The following is a 23,257-nucleotide window of genomic DNA, read 5'->3' as shown; positions in this document are numbered from 1 at the left end:
TAATATGACCATACTTTTCCTACTCTCCACACAATGTTTCAGTCAATCAGCGGTTACAAGATCTGCCTCTAACTCCAAGAGATGCTCATCCCTAATAGGAGGCTATATGGGCCTTGCTATTTTAAAAACATGTATCAAGATTCAATCAGATCTGATTAACGAATTTTAGATATGTAGAAGAAACTATTAGCTAAGAGGTGATCAAAAACTGACCTAAAAGCTTGTTTTCATTCATTAACCCATTATTTTTTACTTTCATCTTGCAAAAGAAATCTGGAGTCTGATAATCCCTCAACCAGTAAAGGTAGATGTACTGATGACATATACATTTGAAATTGAAAAACTAATGTTTTTGTTTTTAATGTGTAAAACCCTGACAGCAATTTCTTTGTACTGGTGCAAATTAAGACTTAGATTTTGTTTTGTTTGGGAATTTGTTTTCTAACAAGTTAATTTCCAAAAGAAAAGTGGACCAAAGTTAAACGGGCTTTATTTAAACACAAGTCCTCTGTTTTAGAACTTTATGACGACAAATTTCAGAGGATAAAGTAGGGAAAAAAGTACTGCAAGTCATTGCAAATTAGATAGAATGTTTGGTTCCGAATTTTCTCCCTTCTCTCCAGCAGAAATAACAAGGATAATTCTGTTTCAAAACCAATTTTTAACTCTAATCTTTAAGTTCTTTAGGAAAACAATCAATCTTGATTTTGTGGAATTATTTATATTTTTCTTCATTAATACAGGTAAGTAAATATACTGAGTTCTTTGTTTTTTGGGAGGTTTTTTTTTTTTTGTCAGCATCATTTGATAGCTCTTGCTTTAAATTACAGCCATCAAAACCATGTGTTTTAGGGTTTAAATAAATTTAGATTTGAATTAATAGTTTTCATATGTTTTTTTTTTTTTTCAAGTAAAACTAGTATACGAAACTGTACAGTTACTTTACAAATTAGGCTAAATCACATTTTATAAAAAGATTCAAAACATATTTCTCTTCAAGTTCTGTGGTCTTTAATTTTAATGAGTGAGTCAGAGTACCAAACTGTGATGGTGTAAAAGTTTTCAGAAACTTACCTAAAAGGGGGCTATACCTGCACAGTGCTTCACAAGTAGTTCTAAATTCTAGCCTCTTTAGAACTACACAATTCATCTCAGCCTATAATTTAAGATTTTAAAAAATTGTTTTTCCCCTCATCTAATGCCTGACATAGATAGCTATGTCTATATGTTCTTGGCTGAGTAATGAAAAATCAATGGTTGAAGGTAATTAAAGCTTTAAAGAAGAAATTCTTTTACTACTGAATTTCAAGTCACACACACAAAATAGGTGAGAAATTCTTTTATCATATTTAGAATCAAAATATCCCTTAAAATATTTACATTTTACAGTAAAAAGGATAGCAAAACACAAGATCATGTACAAGCTTAAGTATTCAAGTTTCTGAAGAGCCAAAAATGAAAATGAAAACAATGACCTACCACAAAGCTGTAGTACATGGTAATAAATGACTTCAATGAGTGCAGATTAAAGCAATAAATGTACCCCTTGGGCTTCTGATTCTTGGTCAAAAACTGCTCAACTAAATGATTAGCATAATCTGATTATGAAGTTGTTTGGATTTTTGTTGCTCCTCTACAGTTTCTTTAAAAACAGTGCAATTTAAAACAAACTTACAGAGCCACACATTACTCCCAAATTAGTCATTATATAAAGGACATTCACTAGAGGCAGTAAATATATTCCATAGTTAACCATATTTACCAATTAAGGAATAAAACTAAAATTTCTAAGCCTTTATTGCATATTAATAAAACAAATCTTTGAATATACAGCAATGTAAAATTTTTAAAAATATTAAATTCCTATAACTAGGGACAGTTGGTATGAAGAAGGGATGATGAGCACTGGTACAGGACACTCTGCACCAACACATAGAATTTACTGTTCTGCAAATGACTGATAGTAAAAATTTTAAAGATGGCACAATCCTAGCAGGCAATCTTTCTTTTGTTTACAAGATACAACATTTAACAGTTATTTAAATGTAATCCTGAAGCAGCCTGCAAATTTTACCTTTTGCTTTTAGTTCTGTCAGTGTGGTCCCTATCTTTGTGGTACCTATCCCTGTCCTTTTCTCCTTCTCTATGTTTACTTTTTTCTCGTTCTTTGTCCTTCTCATAGTCTTCACTTTTAGGTTTATCTGGCTTCTTGTCTACACTCCTACTATCTCTGCTTGCTTTTCCATCTGTTCCTCGATCACCATGTGATAACCGTGCCCTCTCTTTATCTTTATGCCCTTCCTCCCTGCTTTTTCTGTCTCTGTCCTTGTCTTGGCTTCTGTCTCTGCGTCTATGCCTTTCAGATTCTTGCTCCCATTCCTTTTCATGTCGCTCTCTTTTCAAGTGGTGTGAATCACTATAAAATCTCTGGCGGTCCCCTTTACCCCTATTAAATGGCCTATCCAGTTGCTGTTGGTCTTGCCTACCCCAAGGGTCACTATGGCGCCTTTCTGGTCTCCGAACGTCTTTAACCTGGTAAAAATTCTGTGGGCCTATATACCTTGATGCTTGTGAGAGAGGACCCATCATACGCTGTGGCTGACCTGGGAGATGAACAACAGGTGGCCAGGGAACCATGGGATTTTGAGCAAAGCCAAAGCCTGGAGGGGGAAGTAATGGAGGTGGCAAATGTGGTGGAAATCCAAACATGCTTTGTGGGGGAAAATTAGGAGGCCCTGGAAATGGAAATCCAGGTGGGCTAGACTTCAGATGCTGAAGGCTGGGCTGCTGTGGCCTCATGGGTGAAAAGTTTGTACTTGTTCTGGGGCTGGTGCTTCTGGAAGTAAAGGTGATGCTTTTAGAAGGAAATTCTGATGGACATGTGTTTCCAACTTCAAAATGAGATGTCGCTACTGCTGATCCTCTTCGAAATGGGTGCACAGTTTCAATATTTTGCATTAAAATATCTTCCTGTAAGGGTTTTGCTTGTTCTGCCTGAGAAGTCTGTATGTTTTCTACTGATGGCGAGTTTTGTGCAACTTTTAAATTGTCACTCTGCTGAACACATGAGTTTTTCTCTACAGAACACAACTTTTCCTCTACATTCATTTGTTCTGTTAAGTGCTCCTTGTTGTGTGACAGACCAGGAAGGATATGTTTTTCTCCATTCCTGCAACTATCTCCATCTTTGCTTTCTGAAGTAGTTACAGGCTGACTTCGTCCTGCTGCTTGCCTAGGATCCCTTTTCAGGTTGATAAACTGTGGAGACCTTGTATTAGCAACAGGGTTTTCACTACAGCTCACATTACCATCTATGTTTCCTTTTCCTACATTAGATCTGCATGGAGAACTATTTGAAGTCTGGTTATCTTGCAAATTATTCTCTTGATCTTCCTGAAGCTGTCTTTTTAATGTTTTCTCTTTACTCTCCACAGTTTCCTCTTGTTTTGACTGAATCGATAAATTTGTTAAAAATGCTTCTGTAGAAACATCTGGTGGTTTACCTCTGAGACTAAGACTCGTCAAAGGCCCTGCAGAAATGGAAGAGGATCCTACTATTGATGTTTCTTCTCCTATTACTGCTGACTTATCTGTGGATTCTGAAAGATTATCTACTTTAACTTTTATCTCCTTGTTTTCACTATCAGTGACTTCCACATTATCTATTTTTTCTGTTTTTGAGTTGGTCTGCTCATTTAAAAATGGAATTTCTTTAAGAGTGTTTTGTTCCATCACTGACTGAGCCTGGTCATATACTTGACCAGCGGTGCCCAAAAGGCTTTGAAGTATATCATCCACAGGAAGAGGTTTATTTGCTAATTCCAGAGTAGTAGGTTGATTTTCCCAGCCAATCAATACGCCAGGAAGAAATCTTAAAGGTTTTGGTGGCTCATGTTTGGTGACTTCCATTAAAGGTTCAACTGCTGCTGGAAGGTCTTCCTGAAGGTTCTGCTGAGGTTTATTTCTCTGCTTGTGTAATACGGTTGTAAAGGAATTAAAAAAGTCATTTTCTTCCTCTGGTGCTTCTTCTGTAGAAACTTCTATTTTACTTTTTTTATCAGGTGGCAATGCTATTGGTGCACTTTCAGGAGTCTCAGCTATATGACTCGTACTAGCAGAGGCACTGTGCTGCCTCTTCAGTTTCTGACGAATAATTAAGCCCAACAATAGATTAGGTCTATGCAGTTCAAGCCCTGTATAAAACCAAAAACATTAATTCATTATTTTCGATCATTACAAAAAAGGGTAAAATTCTGCCTCTAACTTATTACAGGATATTAAATGATGCCTGGCCCTGTAAAGCCATCTCTAGACGGCTGGATCCTGAGAAAGAAGGCAGAATCAGTCTTTTCACTCTGGTCCCACCTCCCATGTTATTTCATTCTTATCCTATTATTAAAACGTATACCTACCAGGTCCATCAAAAGGCACAAGAGGGTGTGGAATTTTATCTGTGGCACCCAAAGGAATAAGGTACATATCTTTAACCTGCTTCATGTTGTTAGCAGCTACTCCATAGCGCTTTCTGCTACTGAAGTATGCAAAGAGCAAAGTATAAGAAATTTGATCTTCTTCAGTTACTGGTGTGAAGCGAACCACACAAATTTCCTGTTCAAGAAAAGAACAAATGATTGTTTAAGATAATAAGCTAAAGAGTATCTTGGTTTTAAAACTATTTCTCAATTAGTAATAATCTACTGAACTTTATAATGATAGTACCAAATAACATGGTTTACCAACTTAAATACAGAAGAGAATATTAAAAGGAAGTAACTCTTAAGAAAAGATCTTTACTGATCCACTGATGGATTTGTTTTATCTGATGGCTTACACTTCTTAGGGAAACGTAAAGAAACGGAGTCCCAAGGTGATTAACGACTTTTATGAAGGTGACAGATACAACTGTGTCAGTGGCAGAGATGATACTGAAACCCAAGTCTTCTAATATCTATACTATATCGTGATTTCCAATGCTGTAACCTCCACAAAGGGCTGCCTATGTTCTTGACCCACTGGGAACTCAAAGCACCCAATACTTCCACCCTACTATACATTTATATACACAACAGAGAAATCTACTAATAATCCAGTTACTAGGCACTGAATTTAGAAATAAAAAGGGCTGGATGAAGAGACCTTAAACACGTATAGACCATAAATTTTGTACAGTAATTTGGCTTACTCAGGAATTTTCTTGCTTGCCTCTAGGTTCCCGGCTTTGTTTCAGATAGAAAAGACAGTCCTAATTTGTTACTAATTTGGTAGTGTTCAAAAACAATGTTTTTTTCATGATGGTATATGGCCGAAATGGGAGAGCCAGATTTGCTGCAAAGCCTAAAACTGATGCAAGCTCCTAAGGAAAACATGTGAATGAGCTGAAATATGACTCTATCTCTTATAAAATGTGTGTCATCTAAACTGCCCTCTTTTAGAGTAAAAATCACCATATGTATGTTAGTAACAACTATTACAGCGTGTTTAAATCTGTTAAATTGGAATATACTATAAAGTGTTGGGCAGTAATATATGTGTGGATTCAAGACTGATTCTCAAAATGCCCAAGAGTAATACTTCTCATTTTTATTAGTGCTTTAATTTGTATTTTAACACTATATCGATTTAAATTCTAAAATCTATATTGGAACAAAACATTCTTTTCAGCTTAAGATTATCCATTTTGGTTCATTCCAAAGGAAAACTAGAGACTTCTAGAAAAAGAGGCAAAAAAGTAGCATTTATTTATTCAAGATTTATTTATTGAATGACTGTAATATACTAGGTACTATCACATCCCCTGGAGGGAAAAACAATTTCTTCTAATGATTAAATTTTCCTCTGTAGTAATAATATTCTATAAGTTAAAAAAAAAAAAAAAAAAAAAGAAAAGAAAATGTAGAGAGAAAAAGGAAAAGGAGAAATATTATTGTGATAGAGCCATTTCACAGTATCTTTTCTCCTTTCCTCCTATTACTAATGAGAAGCCCTTAACTTTTAGCTGGGTACATGGTCATCCAATAAAAATTACATTTCCCAGCCTCCCTAGCACCTATGTATGGCTATGTGACTAGGTTCTTTCCAATGGAAGTTGATGACTGCAATTTGCCTTTGAAACAACTAGACAGGTATTCCTCATTTATTCCTATTTGGTATGTTTGACTGCTGAGGACAACACTCCAATCAACTTCTATATTCTTTGAGTCACTCTATTTTAGATTCTTTCTTTTACAATAGCTTAGCTGTGCCCTCACTCAAACACATGTCTATAATAGAAGTAAGACAAAATTCCAGGGTGAATTTCAATATTTACTCTAAAACATTTCTTCTAAAACATTAACAGAAGCCACAAAGAGAGCATCCCAGAAGACGAGAGGAAAAAAAAATGCTGTACTGTTTATAGCCTCAGCAAATGGCTTTTGTTCAGTTTTGTGAGGTGTGTTATGTAGACTTAAAATGTGTATTGCCTCCTTTCCCCAGGAGACCTTGCACCCTTGCAAAATAATTCTGAACTGTTTACTTTCTAAACATTTTCCCATGCTGGTATAGTGAAAAAAGTTTTCCTCACCTTGGTTCCTGATGCTTTTATTTTTTCCACATAATCCCAAACTGTCTGAGGTGATATCCTGCCACCTACTTGAATACTATCTGGTAGGTCCTGTGGTTATAAAAAAAAAAAAAAAAAAATCAATATATATAGATTATCTTTATTATGACATTAGTAATTCATACAAATTTGGTTCTAAGACTAATCTGAAACAGTAATAAGAACAAGTAAATAAAAAGATTATGAAAAATGTTATCAGAAAAGAAGATAATAAAGAGAGAGCAATTAGGCTTTACTTAAAATGCCAACTAAAAATGACTGATGTCTAAAATACAGCTACTAAGAAAGAGTCTTAGTTCATGCCCAATCTCACTATGAAAGATGGAAAAGGGAAGCAATGGCAAGCATACCACATTAACAATTCAGAAAGAACACAACACATTTCAGAATATTAGCAGATTGTAACCTCCCCTTTTGGTAGTAGTAGGCAGGAAAATTCCTTAATAATTAACAGCGGAACTTCAAAGGTTACCAAATCTAATTACAGAGTGTATTTTTGCACAAAGGAGAATAATATTGTAATAATTCAAGGTTTTTTTTTAAAAGGCATAATCCTTCTGAAAACAGATGATTACACATAAAAGCAATTAAGAATATTTAACTTTATTCAGTACATTCCTATTTTTTCCATGAAGACTGAGGAAAATCATAAAAACATAATTGATATTAAATTCAATTTAGTTTATTTAAATTATTAACTACTTTAAAATATTTGATTTGGGAGTTTAGTCTCAAACTAAAAACAGGTACAAAATGGAAGTGAAAAATCTGGACAGCAATCACATAAAAACTGTGTCTTGGAGAGGAAAATAATAATTTTGTTTAAAATCAAAAGGGTTTTGTAGTTAAGGGCTTACCTCTCCATTTAAAGAATTATCTTCACCATGGACTGACCAAACAATAAATCTCTAAACAGATTTGTTCAAGAAGAACATCATGGGTCTAATTCATTTTTCTCTTATAAAGCCCACATTTTTAAAATATTTATCAAGCAAACTGTATATAAAATTGATTAGTCTGTTTATTAATCGAAAACACACTGCTAGGCTGGGCACAGTGGCTCACATCTGTAATCCCAGTACTCTGGGAGGCAGAGGCGGGCAGATCACTTGAGGTCAGGAGTTTGGGACCAGCCTGGCCAACATGGTGAAGCCACGTTTCTACTAATAATACAAAAATTAGCCAGGTGTGGTAGCACATGTCTGTTAATCCTAGTTACATGGGAGGCTGAGACAGGAGAATGGCTTGAACCCGGGAGGCAGAGGTTGCAGTAAGCCGAGATCACATCACTGCACTCCAGCCAGGGCGACAGGGCAAGACTCTGTCTCCAAAAAAAAAAAAAAAAAAAACACCCCACAACTGCTAACCAAATAAACTGATATAAACATTACATAAACAATATTATACTGAATTAAACTAATCGCAGCCTAATCCAAAGAAAAGTAAAATTTATGTTAGCCTTAAAAAAAAAAAAAAAACCAGGCAAATGATTTAGGCTTTTCCAAATACTAAAAGGAACGTTTTACAATCTTTTAATTCTTTAAAATCAGCGATGGAGAATAAATGAAAAAGGTAAGATAAGAGCAAGATAGCAAAATATGATCTCAATATAAATACAATATATATGTACTATGTACTGACTTATTTTCCTTCTATACACATACAAAAATACATTTCCTTTAAAATAGTTCAAAAATGTCATTGTCACATTTATCACAATATTATAATGTTACTGCTGCTTATTTTCCATAAATACCACATAATTTCTTCCTATTTCCCTCAGGTGTAAAACCAACCAAGGGTGTCACTTGCAGCAACTATAGTCACTAGTTTCACTGGTTTTCAAATAGCTGTAAAGCTTCAACTCCTGGTCTACATAAACCACATTCACAGAAATAGGCAGGTAAGAACAGTAGTCATGAAGATGGGGAAACACAAGCAGTGGGGAAATTAGGAGACTTGTTCAACAAAAAAATCTCAATGGGTTAACGTTAAAGGCCAAAAATATGTAAATCTTTTATTTAAGTGTGTATTCAAAGAAAAACTTGGATATCCATGTAGACTCTCATTGATTTTTAATTAACTGACACAGTGAGGCAGTACATCTTGGGAAAAGTACAGGACATGGGAGTTTAAAACTTTCAGAGTATAGTTTATTTCACAATTCTAAAGATCCATTTGTTAATTCATAATTATATTACTTGAACTGTTTAAGAATCATTGTTAATAAATATTTTTATTACTAACTCTGTCTTATTTCCCTGTCAATTACTTTCAGAAACACACATATCAATTCATGCACAGAAGAGCAGAAAAGTTCACAGTACCTCTGTCAGGTATTCAGGGGAGCCAGATACTGGATAGGCTTTGGTAACAAATTTTGCCACAGAAGGCATGTTGATAAAACCTTTCCAGATGAAGTTCAATCGAGCCAGAAAGGTAGACTCAACCTCAACAGTTCCAGGCATCTCTGGACTAGAAAATGACATTAAAAAGCCTAAAGACAAGCTGATGAATAAATCAATGTTCTACTTAGTCATCAGTTACTCGTATTTTAGCATGTGAAGAAGGCCAAAATATGAGGCTACTGACAAAGAGTTTACACTTTTATTTTATAAAATTACATTCATATTTACATAGTTATGATTTACAAAATCTTCCCTTTTGGCTGGCTTAGGAGAACTAAGATCGAGAAAAGTGCAAGCATTTCTTCTTTAATAATCTATCCCTGACTTTTGGGACCAGCACAATTAAAGAGAATTTAAAGCTGTTTCCCCACACACTCAAATCTCTCACTCAAACCACTCAAAATAAATTTACTTTCAAAGTCTTGTTTTATCTCAAAGTACAGGAAAGTACAGTTACTTTCTCAAATGAAAGTTCCCAAAATGTCACTTTTCTGTTTTCGAAGACTTGCAAGTACAATCTGGCAAAGATCTATGATGAGTATTACAGAATTTACAACAGAGAAAATTACCGTGGAGCAGGAGAGAATGTTGACTTTGGAGACTCTTGTTTCTCCTCCTCAAAGAATTCGGAAGCCAAAATATTTGAGGTTGAAGACAACGCATCTGCTATACTTTCTGCTTCATTGTCTGAATGTTTACGAGTTACTCCTACAACAACTTTTACTTTTTTTGGAGAAAGATCATCTACAGGTGGTGCCATTCGACCTAAGCCCAGAATACACCAAAAAAACACAATTGTTATTAACCACAACTTTTATAACTTGACCCATTTTCACTTTCTAAAGTTATTCAGGTTCTATGATTCGATCGTTGAGTAACCATACCTTTCCTGGGGTTATATCTAATTGTCATCATTTAGTTATGTTACAACCACATTTAAGAATCAGCAGAAAATTCACCAGTGTTCTCCCCATTCCAGTCCTCTTCTATATACAGGGACCTAAGCTTATCTGAAATGCAATTCAAAGCAAATCGTGCATGGTTCTACCTATAATGTTAATTTCCCCTTAAAATCACTTTATAATTATTTCCTACGTGTAAAACATATAATGAGTAAATATGGACAAGATTAGCAGTCCCCAACCTTTTTATCACCAGGAACCAGTTTTATGGAAGACAATTTTCCCATGGACAGCGGGATGGGGGGAGAGAGATGGTTTCAGGATGAAACCGTCACACCTCAGATCATCAAGCATTCATAGTTAGATTCTCATAAGGAGCACCCAACCTAGATCCTTCACATGTGCCGTTCACAATAGGGTTTGTACCCCTATGAGAACCTAATGCCACTGTTGATCTGACAGGAGGCGGAGCTCAGGCAGTAATGCTCACTGGCCCACCGCTCACCTCCTGCTGTGAGGCCCAGTTCCTAACAAGCCATGGACCGTACAGGTTTGTGGCCTGGCAGTTGAGGACCCCTAGAGTAGACAGTGTAATTCCTCTCTTAGTGATGTGAAAAATTAGAAGAAGAGAATGTTAAACAACTCAGACAAGCTAAAATGAAAATATGATTACTAGAACCTAAAACAGGTTTCTTAATTCTTGATAATTTTTTTTTAACTAAACCACACCAAATTCCAATAGTCTCGAGATGTAACATGAAGAACTAAGACAAACCTGTATATCTGTATCCAGGTTTGGATTATACAGCAACAGCTCATGACTCTACATGCCTGAAGAGACACCTCACCAGAGAAGCTATACAGGTGGCATATAAGCATGAAAAGATGCTACATCAGGAAAATGCAAAGTAAAACAACAGAGAGATACCACTATACACCTATTAGAATGGCCAAAATCTAGAATACTGAAAATACCAAATGCTAGCAAGGATGTAGAGCAACAGGAACTCTCATTCATTGCTAGCAGGAAGGAGAACTCTCATTCATTGCTGGCAGGAAGGCAAAATGGCACAGCCTCTGTGAAAAATAGTTTGGAGGTTTCTTAAAAGATAAACATACTCTTACCATACGATCCAGCAACTGTGCTCCATGGTATTTACCCAAAGGAGTTGAAAACACATCCACACAAAAAGCTGCATACAGATGTTTATACTAGTTTCATTCGTAATTGCCAAAACTTATAATAAAACAAGATCTCCTACATTAAGTAAATGGATAAACTATAAAAACTATATATCCAGACAATGGAATATTATTCAATGCTACAAAGAAATGAGCTATCCACCCATGAAAAGACATAGGAGAAACTTAAATGCATATTACTAAGTGAAAGTAGCCAATCTGAAAATGTTACATACTAGATGATTTCAATTATACAATATTCTGAAAACTACAGACAGTGAAAAGATCAGTGGTTTCCAGGGGTTGGTGGGGGTGTTGGGGGAAGGGATGAATAGACAGACAAAAGAGGATTTTTAGGGCAGTGAAAATACTCTGTATAATATTATAATGCTAGATTCATGTCTTTACACATTTGTCCATACCCACAGAATGTACAACTCTAAAGAGTGAACGCCAATGTAAACTATGGATTTGGGGTCATTATTTTTCACCGTAGGTTCGTCAACTGTAATAACTGTACCACTCTGGTGTGGGATGTTGGTAACAGCGGAGACTATGCACGTAGGGAGGAAGCAGGTATATGGGAAATCTCTGTAACTTCCTCTCAATTTTGCTATGAACCTAAAACTGCTCTTAAAAATAAAAAGCTTTTTTACAAAAAAGTAATTTCAGTTTCCGGTTTGTCTTATGTTATATATAATAATAAAATATAAATGCTATTTTACTCCTTTACTTTAGTAAATGACAGTATCATCACAACTGCCCACAATTTTTGATGTTCATTCTAATGGTTAAATTCTTGTCATCTGACTCCGGCAAGAAGAGTTTTTAAGTTCAAATCATGTATGGTATAATTAGGTCTAGACAGCAGACTACACTACAGTATCAAACTATACCTCAACCCAGAAAACTAGTCACACAAAAGCTTAACTGTGAGTGAGTGCCTCACCACCAATACTGAGAAAACAAAACCTATTTAAATTACATATACTAGTATACAATTATCCTTCTTTCATAATGAATGCAAAATTTTAGGAAGAAAAAACTTCCAATTACCTATGCAAATTTTGCAATTGAGATCAAAAAGATGTTGTCTGTGTTGACTAGTAGTATCTTTAGACATAGAGTCAACCTCCTCTTTTTGTTTTTCAGATCCTTCTGGCTTCTCCAGTGACTTATTGGCAGCTGGTTCCTAACGTAAGTGAAAGTAAAAATTAGTTTTAGCTGATAAAATTTGGCCTTAATTATCAAAATCAATCTATATTTTCCATTTATATTTTTCCAAAATGAAATTGTTCCATAGATAGGTTTTTTTTTTTTTTACTATTTCTTAAGAAAATGAATGCTAACTTTTAACTGTAACTTAAAAGAGCAAAAATTTAAACATTCCCCATTCTTCAAGGCTTTTAATAAGACATCAAATTATTTCTTCACTGATTTTTGAAAATAAGAAAAGCTATGCCACCTATCAAATGACAATCTGCCTAAGAAGCACTTACAGATTTCTAAAGCCTACTAAAAAATTCACTAAGTCAGGCCAGGCACAGCGGCTAATACCTGTGATCCCCGCATTTCGGGAGGCCGAGGTGGGCAGATCACTTGAGGTCAGGAGTTTGAGACCAGCCTGGCCAACATGGTGAAACTCTCTCTCTACTAAAAATACAAAAATTAGCTGGGTGTGTTAGCGCATGCCTGTAATCCCAACTACTTGGGAGGCTGAGGTGGCAGCATCGCTTGAACCTGGGAGGTGGAGGTTGCAGTGAGCCGAGACTGCTCCACTGCACTCAAGCCTGGGCAACAAAGCAAGACTCCATCCCACCAAAAAAATAAAAAGAAATTCACTAAGTCAGAGCACTCCAGGAATCTACATTGTAATAACTATTTAACAGGTACCTATAACACAATTTGCACACTAAGAGAAACATTACTCAACACTCAAAAAACCACTAAACCAATAAAATAGGCCACTTTGAAATGGATGCATATTTTAAAATTCTTTTCTCTACTTTAAAAACATTAGACAAACTTTTTCTGAATCTTCATGTTTTGAGCTATAAAACATGGTATATCTATCCTTACCTGAATCTCCATGGCTGCTTCCTGTTCTTTCATTGGGGCATCACTCTCAATTTCTATTTCACCTTTATGAGTTATTTTGGTGATTGGCCGTCGTTCCACTTCTCTCTGCTCTTTCTCAATCATTTCTATGGTCTAACAGAAAATACTTTTTTAAAAATATTAAACTTAAAATATGTATTTCCAAATGTACACCTTAAATAATAAGAGCTTACCTAAAAATAAACGCATCATCACAGATGACTTTTAATCTTAAGGTAATGTCTCATATAACAAACATATTCTGAGTACTGTTATATGCCAGAGACAGTTTTAAGCACTGGGGTTATAAGAATTAGACCCCATACCTCAACCATGAGAAGTTGACATGTACATTTATATCAGGAGGCAAATGAGGTCCAAAGTAATTTGCAAAGTGGTGAAACATAGTATTTATATTTGAAATCTGTTTGCTGATTTAGTACTTTTTAGCAGCTGCCACAGGGAAATAGGAACTATCTCGCTCTTAAATTCCTAATTCAATGTTCTAACATCCCCCACAATAGCAGTTTAATCCAACGACTGATCTGGCAGTCCTTTATTAGTTAACTCCTAACTAAACCTGCTTAGTGACCTTGAAAATTCAGTTGAACAAGCTTAGCAACAAAACATCAAAATGAAGCAAGTATAATGAGAAGTAGTAAAAAGGTAGCCAGGAATAGAACAGGTTAAGGAGGGCATAGATGGGACTCTCTTTGTTAAGTACAAATTATCCTTTAAAGAAAAATCAGGTACATGGCCTTAAGAAAGAACAAGCTGCCATTTTCTGATGCAGATGATACTCGCAGCCAGTTTCAAAGCAGAAGAGTGGCATGTGCATATTTGGGATATGGAGGTAAAGAAGAGGAGGTGATATTATTTTCAAAATATAAGAGGAGGAGAAATTACATATCGTGAAGGTAAAGGAATATATGAAGAAGTATGATATGTCAAATCAAGGCCTCTAGATGAGCTTCAAACTAGATCTGGCATAGGTCTATATGGAGGTTTAGTGCCTCAGATGTAACTAAATATTATGAACAAAAGAATCAGGTAAATCATGTGGAGTTAATATGAACTATAACCAGTATTTTCTAGAATAAGGGGCTAACATTCTGATGCCATTGTAATACAAAAATTGGATAACATGGCTATCTCACTGTCACAATAGCTCTAAGTAACATACTCAATTTTTAAAGGTACTCTAAGTACCTTTAAGTTCACAATCGCCAAACAAAAACTCTTGCTATCTGTGAGTTTCAGAATTTTTAAATTTGAACATGAAATATGGTGTGCACACTCTGTATTACATAACATTCCAGTTAGGTCTGAGACAGCACCATATAATATACAATATTTCTGTGAATATGAACATTCATACATGGCAATTCAGGTTAAGCTTTATCAATAAATTAGTTATGCGAAAATAACTTTATTTTTCAGAGCTTCTGGCATTTGAAACTTTGGATAAGAGATAAACCTGTACACATTTTTATTCTGACTTAATTCATCTGGCTCTACAAATTACCAATATTCATAATACCTTTAAACTGTGCTGCTGAAAAATACAGATGTAATTATGAAAAGTGTTAATTCTTTTCCCATCCTTCTCATTTACAAACTATAATAAAACACAAGGTAATTCTGTAACCTAGTAACTGGAGAAAATGAGGAAAAAAACTGACAAGATCAGGGAAACCAACAGAATTTAAGAACTAGAGGAATGGAGAACACGTAACTAAAAGAAGCATGTAGGCCGGGCACGGTGGCTCATGCCTGTAATCCCAGCACTTTGGGAGGCCAAGGTCAGCGGATCATGAGGTCAGGAGATCGAGACCATCCTGGCCAACATGGTGAAACTCCATCTCTACTAAAAATACAAAAATTAGCTGGGCATGGCAGCGCGTGCCTGTAATCCCAGCTACTCGGGAGGCTGAGGCAGGAGAATCATTTGAACCCAGGAAGTGGAGGTTGCAGTGTGCTGAGATCGCACCACTGCACTCCAACCTGGCGATAGAGCTAGACTCCATTTCAAGAAAAAAAAAAAAGCAGCAGCATGTAACAGAAAGTCTGTGTTATTGTGCAGTCTGTGAATTTACCTCTGTATAATTTTTACCCAATGGCTGAAAAAAAATAATTTTGATAGTCAAATGCATATTTATAGATAATCTTACATGTCTGTTTTCTCTTCGTCTCCAAGCAGCTAACTCTTTAGAAGCTAGTTCTTCTGGACTCATTCTGATAAGATGATCAGGAGTTACTTCTCCTTTCAGTACTTTTTTAAATAATATCTGGAAGGATTTTAAAACAGGAATAGAAGGGGAGACAAACATTTAAAAGAGTGGTTACTATTTTAAAGTAAAAGAGTGGTTACTATACAGAAACTTGTAATAAAGATACAATTTTTTGAAGACTGATCTACAAATTTTTAATTATTTATATATTACCTACTACACAGAGATTAAATGACAGCTTTGTGTTCTAGGAATTTATCTAAGGCAGCAAAACAAACATTTCATGTAAAAATCAATACATATGGAGAAGCATGTACAGTAAAACCATTACAATACCTACCCAAAAGTTGTATTAAGTCCACCCAGGGACACAATCTAACCATAACAATAAGCAATCTATAGTACAGGAAGGTACTGCATCTAACAGCTTTACTCAATGTAATGGTCTTCATAGTTTTAAGATTTTATATATTTAAATCCTGACAAGCTTGGAGGAAACTGCAGAGCAAAGAACCACCTGCAAGAAAGAAACCTGAAAGAAACCTGAGGGAGGCCAGGTGCCGTGGCTCACGCCTGTAATCCCAGCACATTGGGAGGACAAGTCAGGCAGATCACAAGGTCAAGGTTTGGGACCGGCCTGGCCAAAATGGTGAAACCCCATCTCTACTAAAAATACAAAAATTAGCTGGGCATGGTGGCGCGTGCCTGTAATCCCAGCTACTTGGGAGGCTGAGGCAGGACAATCATTTGAACCCGGGAGAGGAGGCTGCAGTGAGCTGAGATGGCGCCATTGTATTCCAGCCTGGGCGACAGGGCAAGACTCTGTCTCCAAAAAAAAGAGAAAAAAACCTGAGGGAAATAAATCTTTATTTAATTGCTGAAGTTAAGCTTCCAGATTATGTAATTCCAGAAGCATCTGATCCAGGACCATGATGGCAGAATATACAATGTATATTTTTAAGCCTCTGTTAGTATACTTCAAGAAAATATCTCAAATCACATACTGTAGCAAACATCCTTAAACAAATTTGTATCAGTTGTGTGAAAACCTTTCATGCAAAAAGGTTGCATCTAATTACATTCTGTTACCTAGAGTCATCTATAGTAAAAAACTGCTGGTGGACCTAAGTAAATGTCAGACAAGAGATCAGTCATGTTCCGAACTTTTAAAATGTTCACTGGCGTGACTTTTGCTTATTGTACTTATCAGAGACCGACTTTTGGTGTTGAGAGCTAACACTGACATACATGCATACACATGCACAGCCTTCAGATTTCCTCTGTCCAAAACACAAAATCCCAAGAAAAAAATTATTAACATTTACTCTACTGCTAAAAGATACTTGGAACTAAAGTTATATTTAAGACTATCTTTAGAACTAAAGTTATGTATTTTCTTAAGAAAATAAATCACATTTCAATAAAAACAATTTAAAAGCATTTTTATCCTATCTTCAGATTTAAGTACAAAATAGCTATTTTCAGATTTAAGAAAAAAAGTGTTACAAATTTTAGCTCAAGAGTTTTTGAAGAATACATATGAATGAATTTTTTAATAAATTGGATTATATAAAGGAGAGTAAAGAAAAAAATATATAAATCAGGTTAACACACGGTTAGCATTTCAGTAGACTGAACGGTTAATGCTATCCATTAGTATGCAGAATTCTTCAGTAGCAAAAAGACCATTAAAATTACATGTTCTACATCAAAAGGAAATCTAATCTCACTCCAATTAATAAATTATAGATCTACTGTATTACAATCTGAGATACCTACGTATTCAGGAAAGTTGGAAACATAAACATATGAACAAAGCATACTTACATTGTTTTTAGGATCTTTCAAATTAAACATCAAACTTCTATATTTGTTCTTATATTTAGAATCTGTGTCCCGAAAAAAAGAGAAAAGTTCTTTCTCAATTTTTGTGGCAACTTTTGCTGCCTTTTCCTCTGGTACCTTCAAATTTGAGTCTGTAAGTCTTAAAATTAGAAAAATTCAATTATTTTTCAAATATATAAAGCATAATTATTCAAACTTCTATAATAATAATATGTTACCTCTTCATAAGAATATCTTTGAGAGAATGTCTGACACTTTGCCTGATCTGATCTGCAGAAGGCTTGGAAGCAGAAGCAGCAGGAGGATGTACATTAAGCACTCCTTTTTCAACTTTCTTCTTTTTCATCTCTTGCTTCTCATGAGTACCTAATTTGAATAAATATCAAAACTTATTACATTGCTTTTAAAAATATCTTTCCTTTTTAATGCATAATATTATAAACAAAACTGATTAAAAGTCACTATTTAGAAATAAGATCAGGGCTGGGCGCAGTGGCTCAAGCCTGTAATCCCAGCACTTTGGGAGGCCGAGGCAGGCGGATCACGAGATCAGGAGATCGAGACCATCCTGGCTAACACGGTGAAACCCGATCTCTACTAAAAAATACAAAAAACTAGCCGGGCAAGGTGGCGGGCACCTGTAGTCCCAGCTACTCGGGAGGCTGAGGCAGGAGAATGGCGTAAATCCGGGAGGCGGAGCTTGCACTGAGCTGAGATCTGGCCACTGCACTGCAGCCTGGGCGACAGAGCGAGACTCCGTCTCAAAAAAAAAAAAAAAAAAAAAAAGAAATAATTATCAGAACCCATAGTCCATACTGAAATATTCCTGACACTGAAATCCTAATTAAAATGAATAGTGACTAAAAACTGGTCTTACTCTTTCCTCAATTTAGACAATGGCTTTTAGAGCCAGTTATTTTTCCACATATATATATTAATTAAATTTTAAAAGCTATTTAGAAATTTTGATCTAAACTTATTAGGAGCAGATAATAACCTAATACCACAAAACTGATTAATCTCTTCTGGTTTTAATTGCATTTAATATTACTAATTTGAAGGCTAAGCTTTTCAAATTATTTTTATTCTATCATTACTAATTCCCACGCATCTCCAAAATCTCAATGTCAAACATCCCACCACTCTGACTTACTATATTAGCATATTTATTCTAGAATCTCCTCATTCCAACAATTCTTAAATCTATAATTTTTACCATCTTCATGTATTCACTTTCATACATTATAAACTTAGGTTACATAGTCCAATACCATTACCAGCCCCTTGTATACTTAATACCTTTATTCTCTCTCCTTTAAACATGTGTGTTGGCAAAAACCACAACCCTGCTAAAAGCCAACTTTTATCCTTCACCCAAATAGGCAAAAGACAAGGGAGAAAAATAAGTACTGGTACTGACAAATGTCATTTTAAATTTATAACCACAAGTTTTAAGTAGGTAACTCAACTTTCTGCCCTAATCCTATTAACCTTTCCTAATAAATTTGCTCTCCCACTTTTTAAGGTATCTTTTTCATACTTTTTCTCCTCTCATCTCAAATCAACAATACCACCTTCTCAACTACAACCTCTTTGATTTGCTCTTCATATTTCACTGAAAAAATGGAAAAAATGTCAGCTATCACATTTTCCCATTACCAAATCCAACCTACCTACATTAGTTCTTCCTCCTACCACATACAATCTTCCCTACTATCCAATGGATGCACTTGACCTTTCTGATAAATACCTCCCTCCATGTGGAGTGAATCCCATCCCCTCTTGTGTCTTCCTGAGTTTCACACCTACACTATCACTTCTCTCTCTTACATCATCATCATCATCATCTCTCTCTCTCTCTCTGTCTCTTTCTCTCTACTGGATCATTCCCATTAGTCTTACAAACATGATATAGTATCTTTTAAAAAACATTCACATCCACTTCTAGCGACTATAGCATTTGTTTCTTTAAACAGCAAAACTCCTTGAGAGAGTTATCTGTAATCAGTATCTCCAGTTCCTCACTCTTTCATTCACTCACAAGCCACTACAATTGGTTTTTTTCCCTACTGCTCCACCAAAATCATTCTAGTCAAGGTCACCAATGATTTCCATTTTGCTAAGTCATAGACTTAACAATCTTATGTTTATCTTATTAGATGTCCAGACAGCATCTGGCCGTTCCTTCCTTCTTGAAACTTCACCTGGCTTCCAGGCCACCAGTCTTAGTTCTCCTCTTTCCTCACAGGCCACCCATTAGTTTTCTTTGCTGTATAAACTCTTCTCTCCCCAGTTTTTAAATGCTGATGGCCAGGGTCAGTGGCTCATGCCTGGAATCCCAGCACTTTGAGAGGCCAAAGCAGGAAGATCACTTGAAGGCCAGAAGTTGGAGACCAGACTGGCCAACACAACGAAACACCATCTCTACAAAAAATCAAAAAAATTAGCTGGGTGTGGTGGTGCACACCTGTAGTCTCAGCCACTCAGGAGGCTGAGGCGAGAGGATAGCTCGAGCCCCGGAGTTCAAGGCTGTAGTGAGCTACTACTGCACTACTGCACTCAAGCCTGGGTGACAGAGTGAGACCCTGTCACAAAAATAAAGTAAAAATAAATGCTGGTGCTTCCCAAGGGCTCTGCTTCTGTCCCTTCATGATCAAACTCTCTTGCAGCTATTTACATCTAAGCCCAGGATTTTAAATAGGTTGCGTATGCCCTTATATGAAATGCTTGGGACCAGAGTATTTCCAATTTCGGGTTTTTTCAAATCCTGGAATATTTGCATTGTATTTACCAGTGGAGTATCCCAAATCAGAAAATCTGAAATCCACAATGCTCCAACAAGCACTGCCTTTGAGCATCATGCCGGTATTCAAGTTTCGATTTCAGATTTTCATATTTGGGATGTTTCACCTGTACTAACTGCTATGCACTAGTAAATCCCAAATTTATATACCAACCTCCGAAGTCTTCTAATAAGCTCCAGACTCATCAGCCAAAGATTTACTTAAAACATTTCTACCTGGATGTTTAATAGGAATCTCACAATGGCCAAAACATAATTTTTCCATTTTCTTCCCAAAACCTTTTTCTTTCTCTTTTCTCAGACTCTATTTCCTTTACCAACCTATATCGAAGCCATCAGCAAGTTCTGTCAACTCTATTATAAAACATATGTGAACCTGACCACTACTCACTACCTTCATTGTATTTCCATTCCAAGTTACCATCATTTCTTTCCTAGGATATTGCTATGAACTAATCAGGTTACTGTCTTTCTCTCCTGCCCTCCTACAATCCAAACTGTACAGAGCAACCAGTGTTTTCCCTTGTACAAAACCCCCTAAAGGTTTCCCACAACATTTAGAACAAAATATAAACTCTTTGCCATAGTCCCAAAGGTCCCATGAGGTAGAATAAACCATCAGAGTACCTGCTACTCTTGTTCTAATTATAATCCACAAATAATTACTAGTAAAACTGGAATTCTGAGACCCTTGGGAGAAATTAATCACATCCTACTAATGTTACTGAAAGACAGGGAAAGGAACACTATATAGACAAACATATACTCAGGTTTTAAAATAGGGTACAATCAATAATTTTCTCGGAACTCATCTAACACTGTTCTATCCCTTATGTATTACCTTTTAATCACTCCATAGTGGCTTTCTTCCTCCTCAAACACCAAGCTTGTCTCTACCACAAAGCCTTAAGATTTGATGTGTCCCTTACCTTGTACCTCCTCCAAAAATCTTTGCATCCCTTCAAATCCCACCTCACAAGTTACTTCCTCCACTCCATGTAAAACAGAAGTCCCATTACTCTTCCCACCTGTGACTATCTATTCCATTACTCCACTTTTTCTTCACAAGCTATAAAATAACATGCAATTTTCTTACTTGCAAACTTACTGCCTTCTTCCATTAGTATTTAAGTGCCATGAGAACAGGGGTCTTATCTTGATTTCACTAGTGCTTCCCCAGAATTTAGAGCAAGTTTTTAATTACAAGTAACGCCAATCACCTAACCCATTTTTATTGCCATTAAAATGTTCAATTTGTAGAAATTCCCTAAGTATACTAATTAATTGTATATTAAATAGGATATAAATATATTAGTATATAATTATTTCTGTTCATCCCACTACCTGGTTTTGAAGCTTTTTCTCCTGTGCAAGTAACAGTTGTAGACTCTTTTGGTATTTTTTCACTTTTTTCCTCTGAGGATCTCCGAGGTAAAACTGGTTGTCCCATCTTACGAAGAGGAGCTAGCTGCCATTTTTTAATTTCATTATCTCTACAGTCTGATGAATTTCTGCCTTCACCAGACTCCTGGAAAAATAGTACATTAGAATGAAAATAACTAAACAATCTTTGTTTTTTAAGACATACAAAAATAACTCGATTATTAGTAAAATGAGATTCACTCTTTCATTCGAAATTTATTCTGCACCTATTTTGTGTAGAATACATTATAGTTTATAAAGGAGAAACAAAGGACATAAAGATCATGCTCTCAATATCATTAGTAGAAAGAAAATTAAAAACTAAGGTAGTAAGAATTCTCTTATTTGGCTCTGGATATGGAAAAAGGAGAAGGAAATTGTGAAGAAACAAGTGTCTACATTCTAAAACAAATGAAATTACATTCACTTATATACTAGTAAGTGTATCAATTAAGTTCTCAGTGTGCCTATTGGCAATTTTAATTCCCATGAGGTAGAATAAACCATCAGAGTACCTGCTACTCTGGTTCTAATTATAATCCACAAAGAGTTACTAGTAAAACTGGAATTCTGAGACCCTTGGAAGAAATTAATCACATCCTACTAATGTTCCTGAAAGACAGGGAGAAGAACGCTATACAGTCAGACATATACTCAGGTTTTAAAATAGGGTATAATCAAAATAGTGCTTTTCTCTAGACTAAGAATCCTCTAATTTTTTATTTGTCTAAAATTAGACAAATTTTTTATTTGCAAATAAAAAATTTTTTTATTTGCAACTAGACACTGAGAGCAGGAATATACTTCAATATTTATACACCTAAGGCAGGTAGTGCTATGCCACACAACAGAAACTCAATAAATAGTTCAACATAAAAATCTAGGGATAAGAAAAGCAGATTCCATAAACTAACATCAGACAAGTCCAAATAAGAGTCAACAGTTCTCTCATCAAAAAGGAAGCAGTGGGTCGGGCGCGGTGGCTCATGCCTGTAATCCCAGCAGTTTGAGAGGCCGAGGCGGGCAGATCACAAGGTCAGGAGACCGAGACCATCCTGGCTAACATGTTGAAACCCTGTCTCTACTAAAAAATACAAAAAAAAATTAGTCGGGCGTGGTGGCAGACACCTGCAGTCCCAGCTTACTGAGGAGGTTGAGGCAGGAGAATGGCGTCAACCCGGGAGGTGGAGCTTGCAGCGAGCCGAAATTGCACCACTGCACCCCAGCCTGGGGACAGAGCGAGACTCCGTCTCAAAAAAAAAAAAAAAAGGAGGCAGTGATCATTTGTATGGTGCATGCATTTACAAAATCAGACTCACCTCAGATTCTTTTCTGATAGACTGGATAAAGAGGTTCTCAAAATATTAAAATTGTTAATGTTTTATGATGTCTTATTTATTTATGAGACAGAGTTTCACTCTTTTGCCCAGGCTGGAATAAAGTGGCACAATCCCGGCTCACTGCAACCTCTGTCCCCCGGGTTCAAGCAATTCTCCTGCCTCAGCCTCCCAAGCAGCTGGAATTACAGGCATGCACCACCACGCTCGGCTAATTTTTGTATTTTCAGTAGAGACGGGGTTTCACCATGTTGGCCAGGCTGGTCTCAAACTCCTGGCCTCAGGCGATCCACCCACTTCGGCCTCCCAAAGTGCTAGGATTACAGGTGTGAGCCACCACACCCAGACTTTATGATGTCTCTTTAAGCAAGACAGAGACAACTCAGTTATGGCCAATACAATGAGCTATATTTCTCACTGTATTACATA

At 36.0% G+C, this 23,257-nt stretch overlaps 1 protein-coding gene across 6 annotated transcripts in view; it reads right to left on the bottom strand.

The window, feature by feature from the left end:
- Positions 1–1,324: 1,324 nt before the first annotated feature.
- The window catches only part of PHF3 (PHD finger protein 3), an 85,809-nt gene continuing 63,876 nt past the window's right edge, over positions 1,325–23,257 (bottom strand). For all 6 annotated transcript variants that reach the window (XM_050788636.1, XM_050788637.1, XM_050788641.1 and 3 more), the window contains 11 exons: positions 21,414–21,597; positions 17,485–17,632; positions 17,249–17,405; positions 15,362–15,478; positions 13,173–13,304; positions 12,150–12,285; positions 9,579–9,774; positions 8,929–9,076; positions 6,563–6,652; positions 4,413–4,608; positions 1,325–4,193 (listed from right to left, as the gene is read on the bottom strand). In XM_050788636.1, the coding sequence (XP_050644593.1) occupies positions 2,071–4,193; positions 4,413–4,608; positions 6,563–6,652; positions 8,929–9,076; positions 9,579–9,774; positions 12,150–12,285; positions 13,173–13,304; positions 15,362–15,478; positions 17,249–17,405; positions 17,485–17,632; positions 21,414–21,597 (3,627 nt within the window). In that variant the 3' untranslated portion in view covers positions 1,325–2,070. The remainder of the gene's footprint in view (positions 4,194–4,412; positions 4,609–6,562; positions 6,653–8,928; positions 9,077–9,578; positions 9,775–12,149; positions 12,286–13,172; positions 13,305–15,361; positions 15,479–17,248; positions 17,406–17,484; positions 17,633–21,413; positions 21,598–23,257) is intronic.

Source organism: Macaca thibetana, chromosome 4 (genome assembly GCF_024542745.1).
Source record: "Macaca thibetana thibetana isolate TM-01 chromosome 4, ASM2454274v1, whole genome shotgun sequence".
Classification (NCBI taxonomy): Eukaryota; Metazoa; Chordata; class Mammalia; order Primates; family Cercopithecidae; genus Macaca; species Macaca thibetana.
The sequence above is the reverse complement of the archived record's forward strand: the minus strand, read 5'-3'. Positions and strand labels throughout refer to the sequence as shown.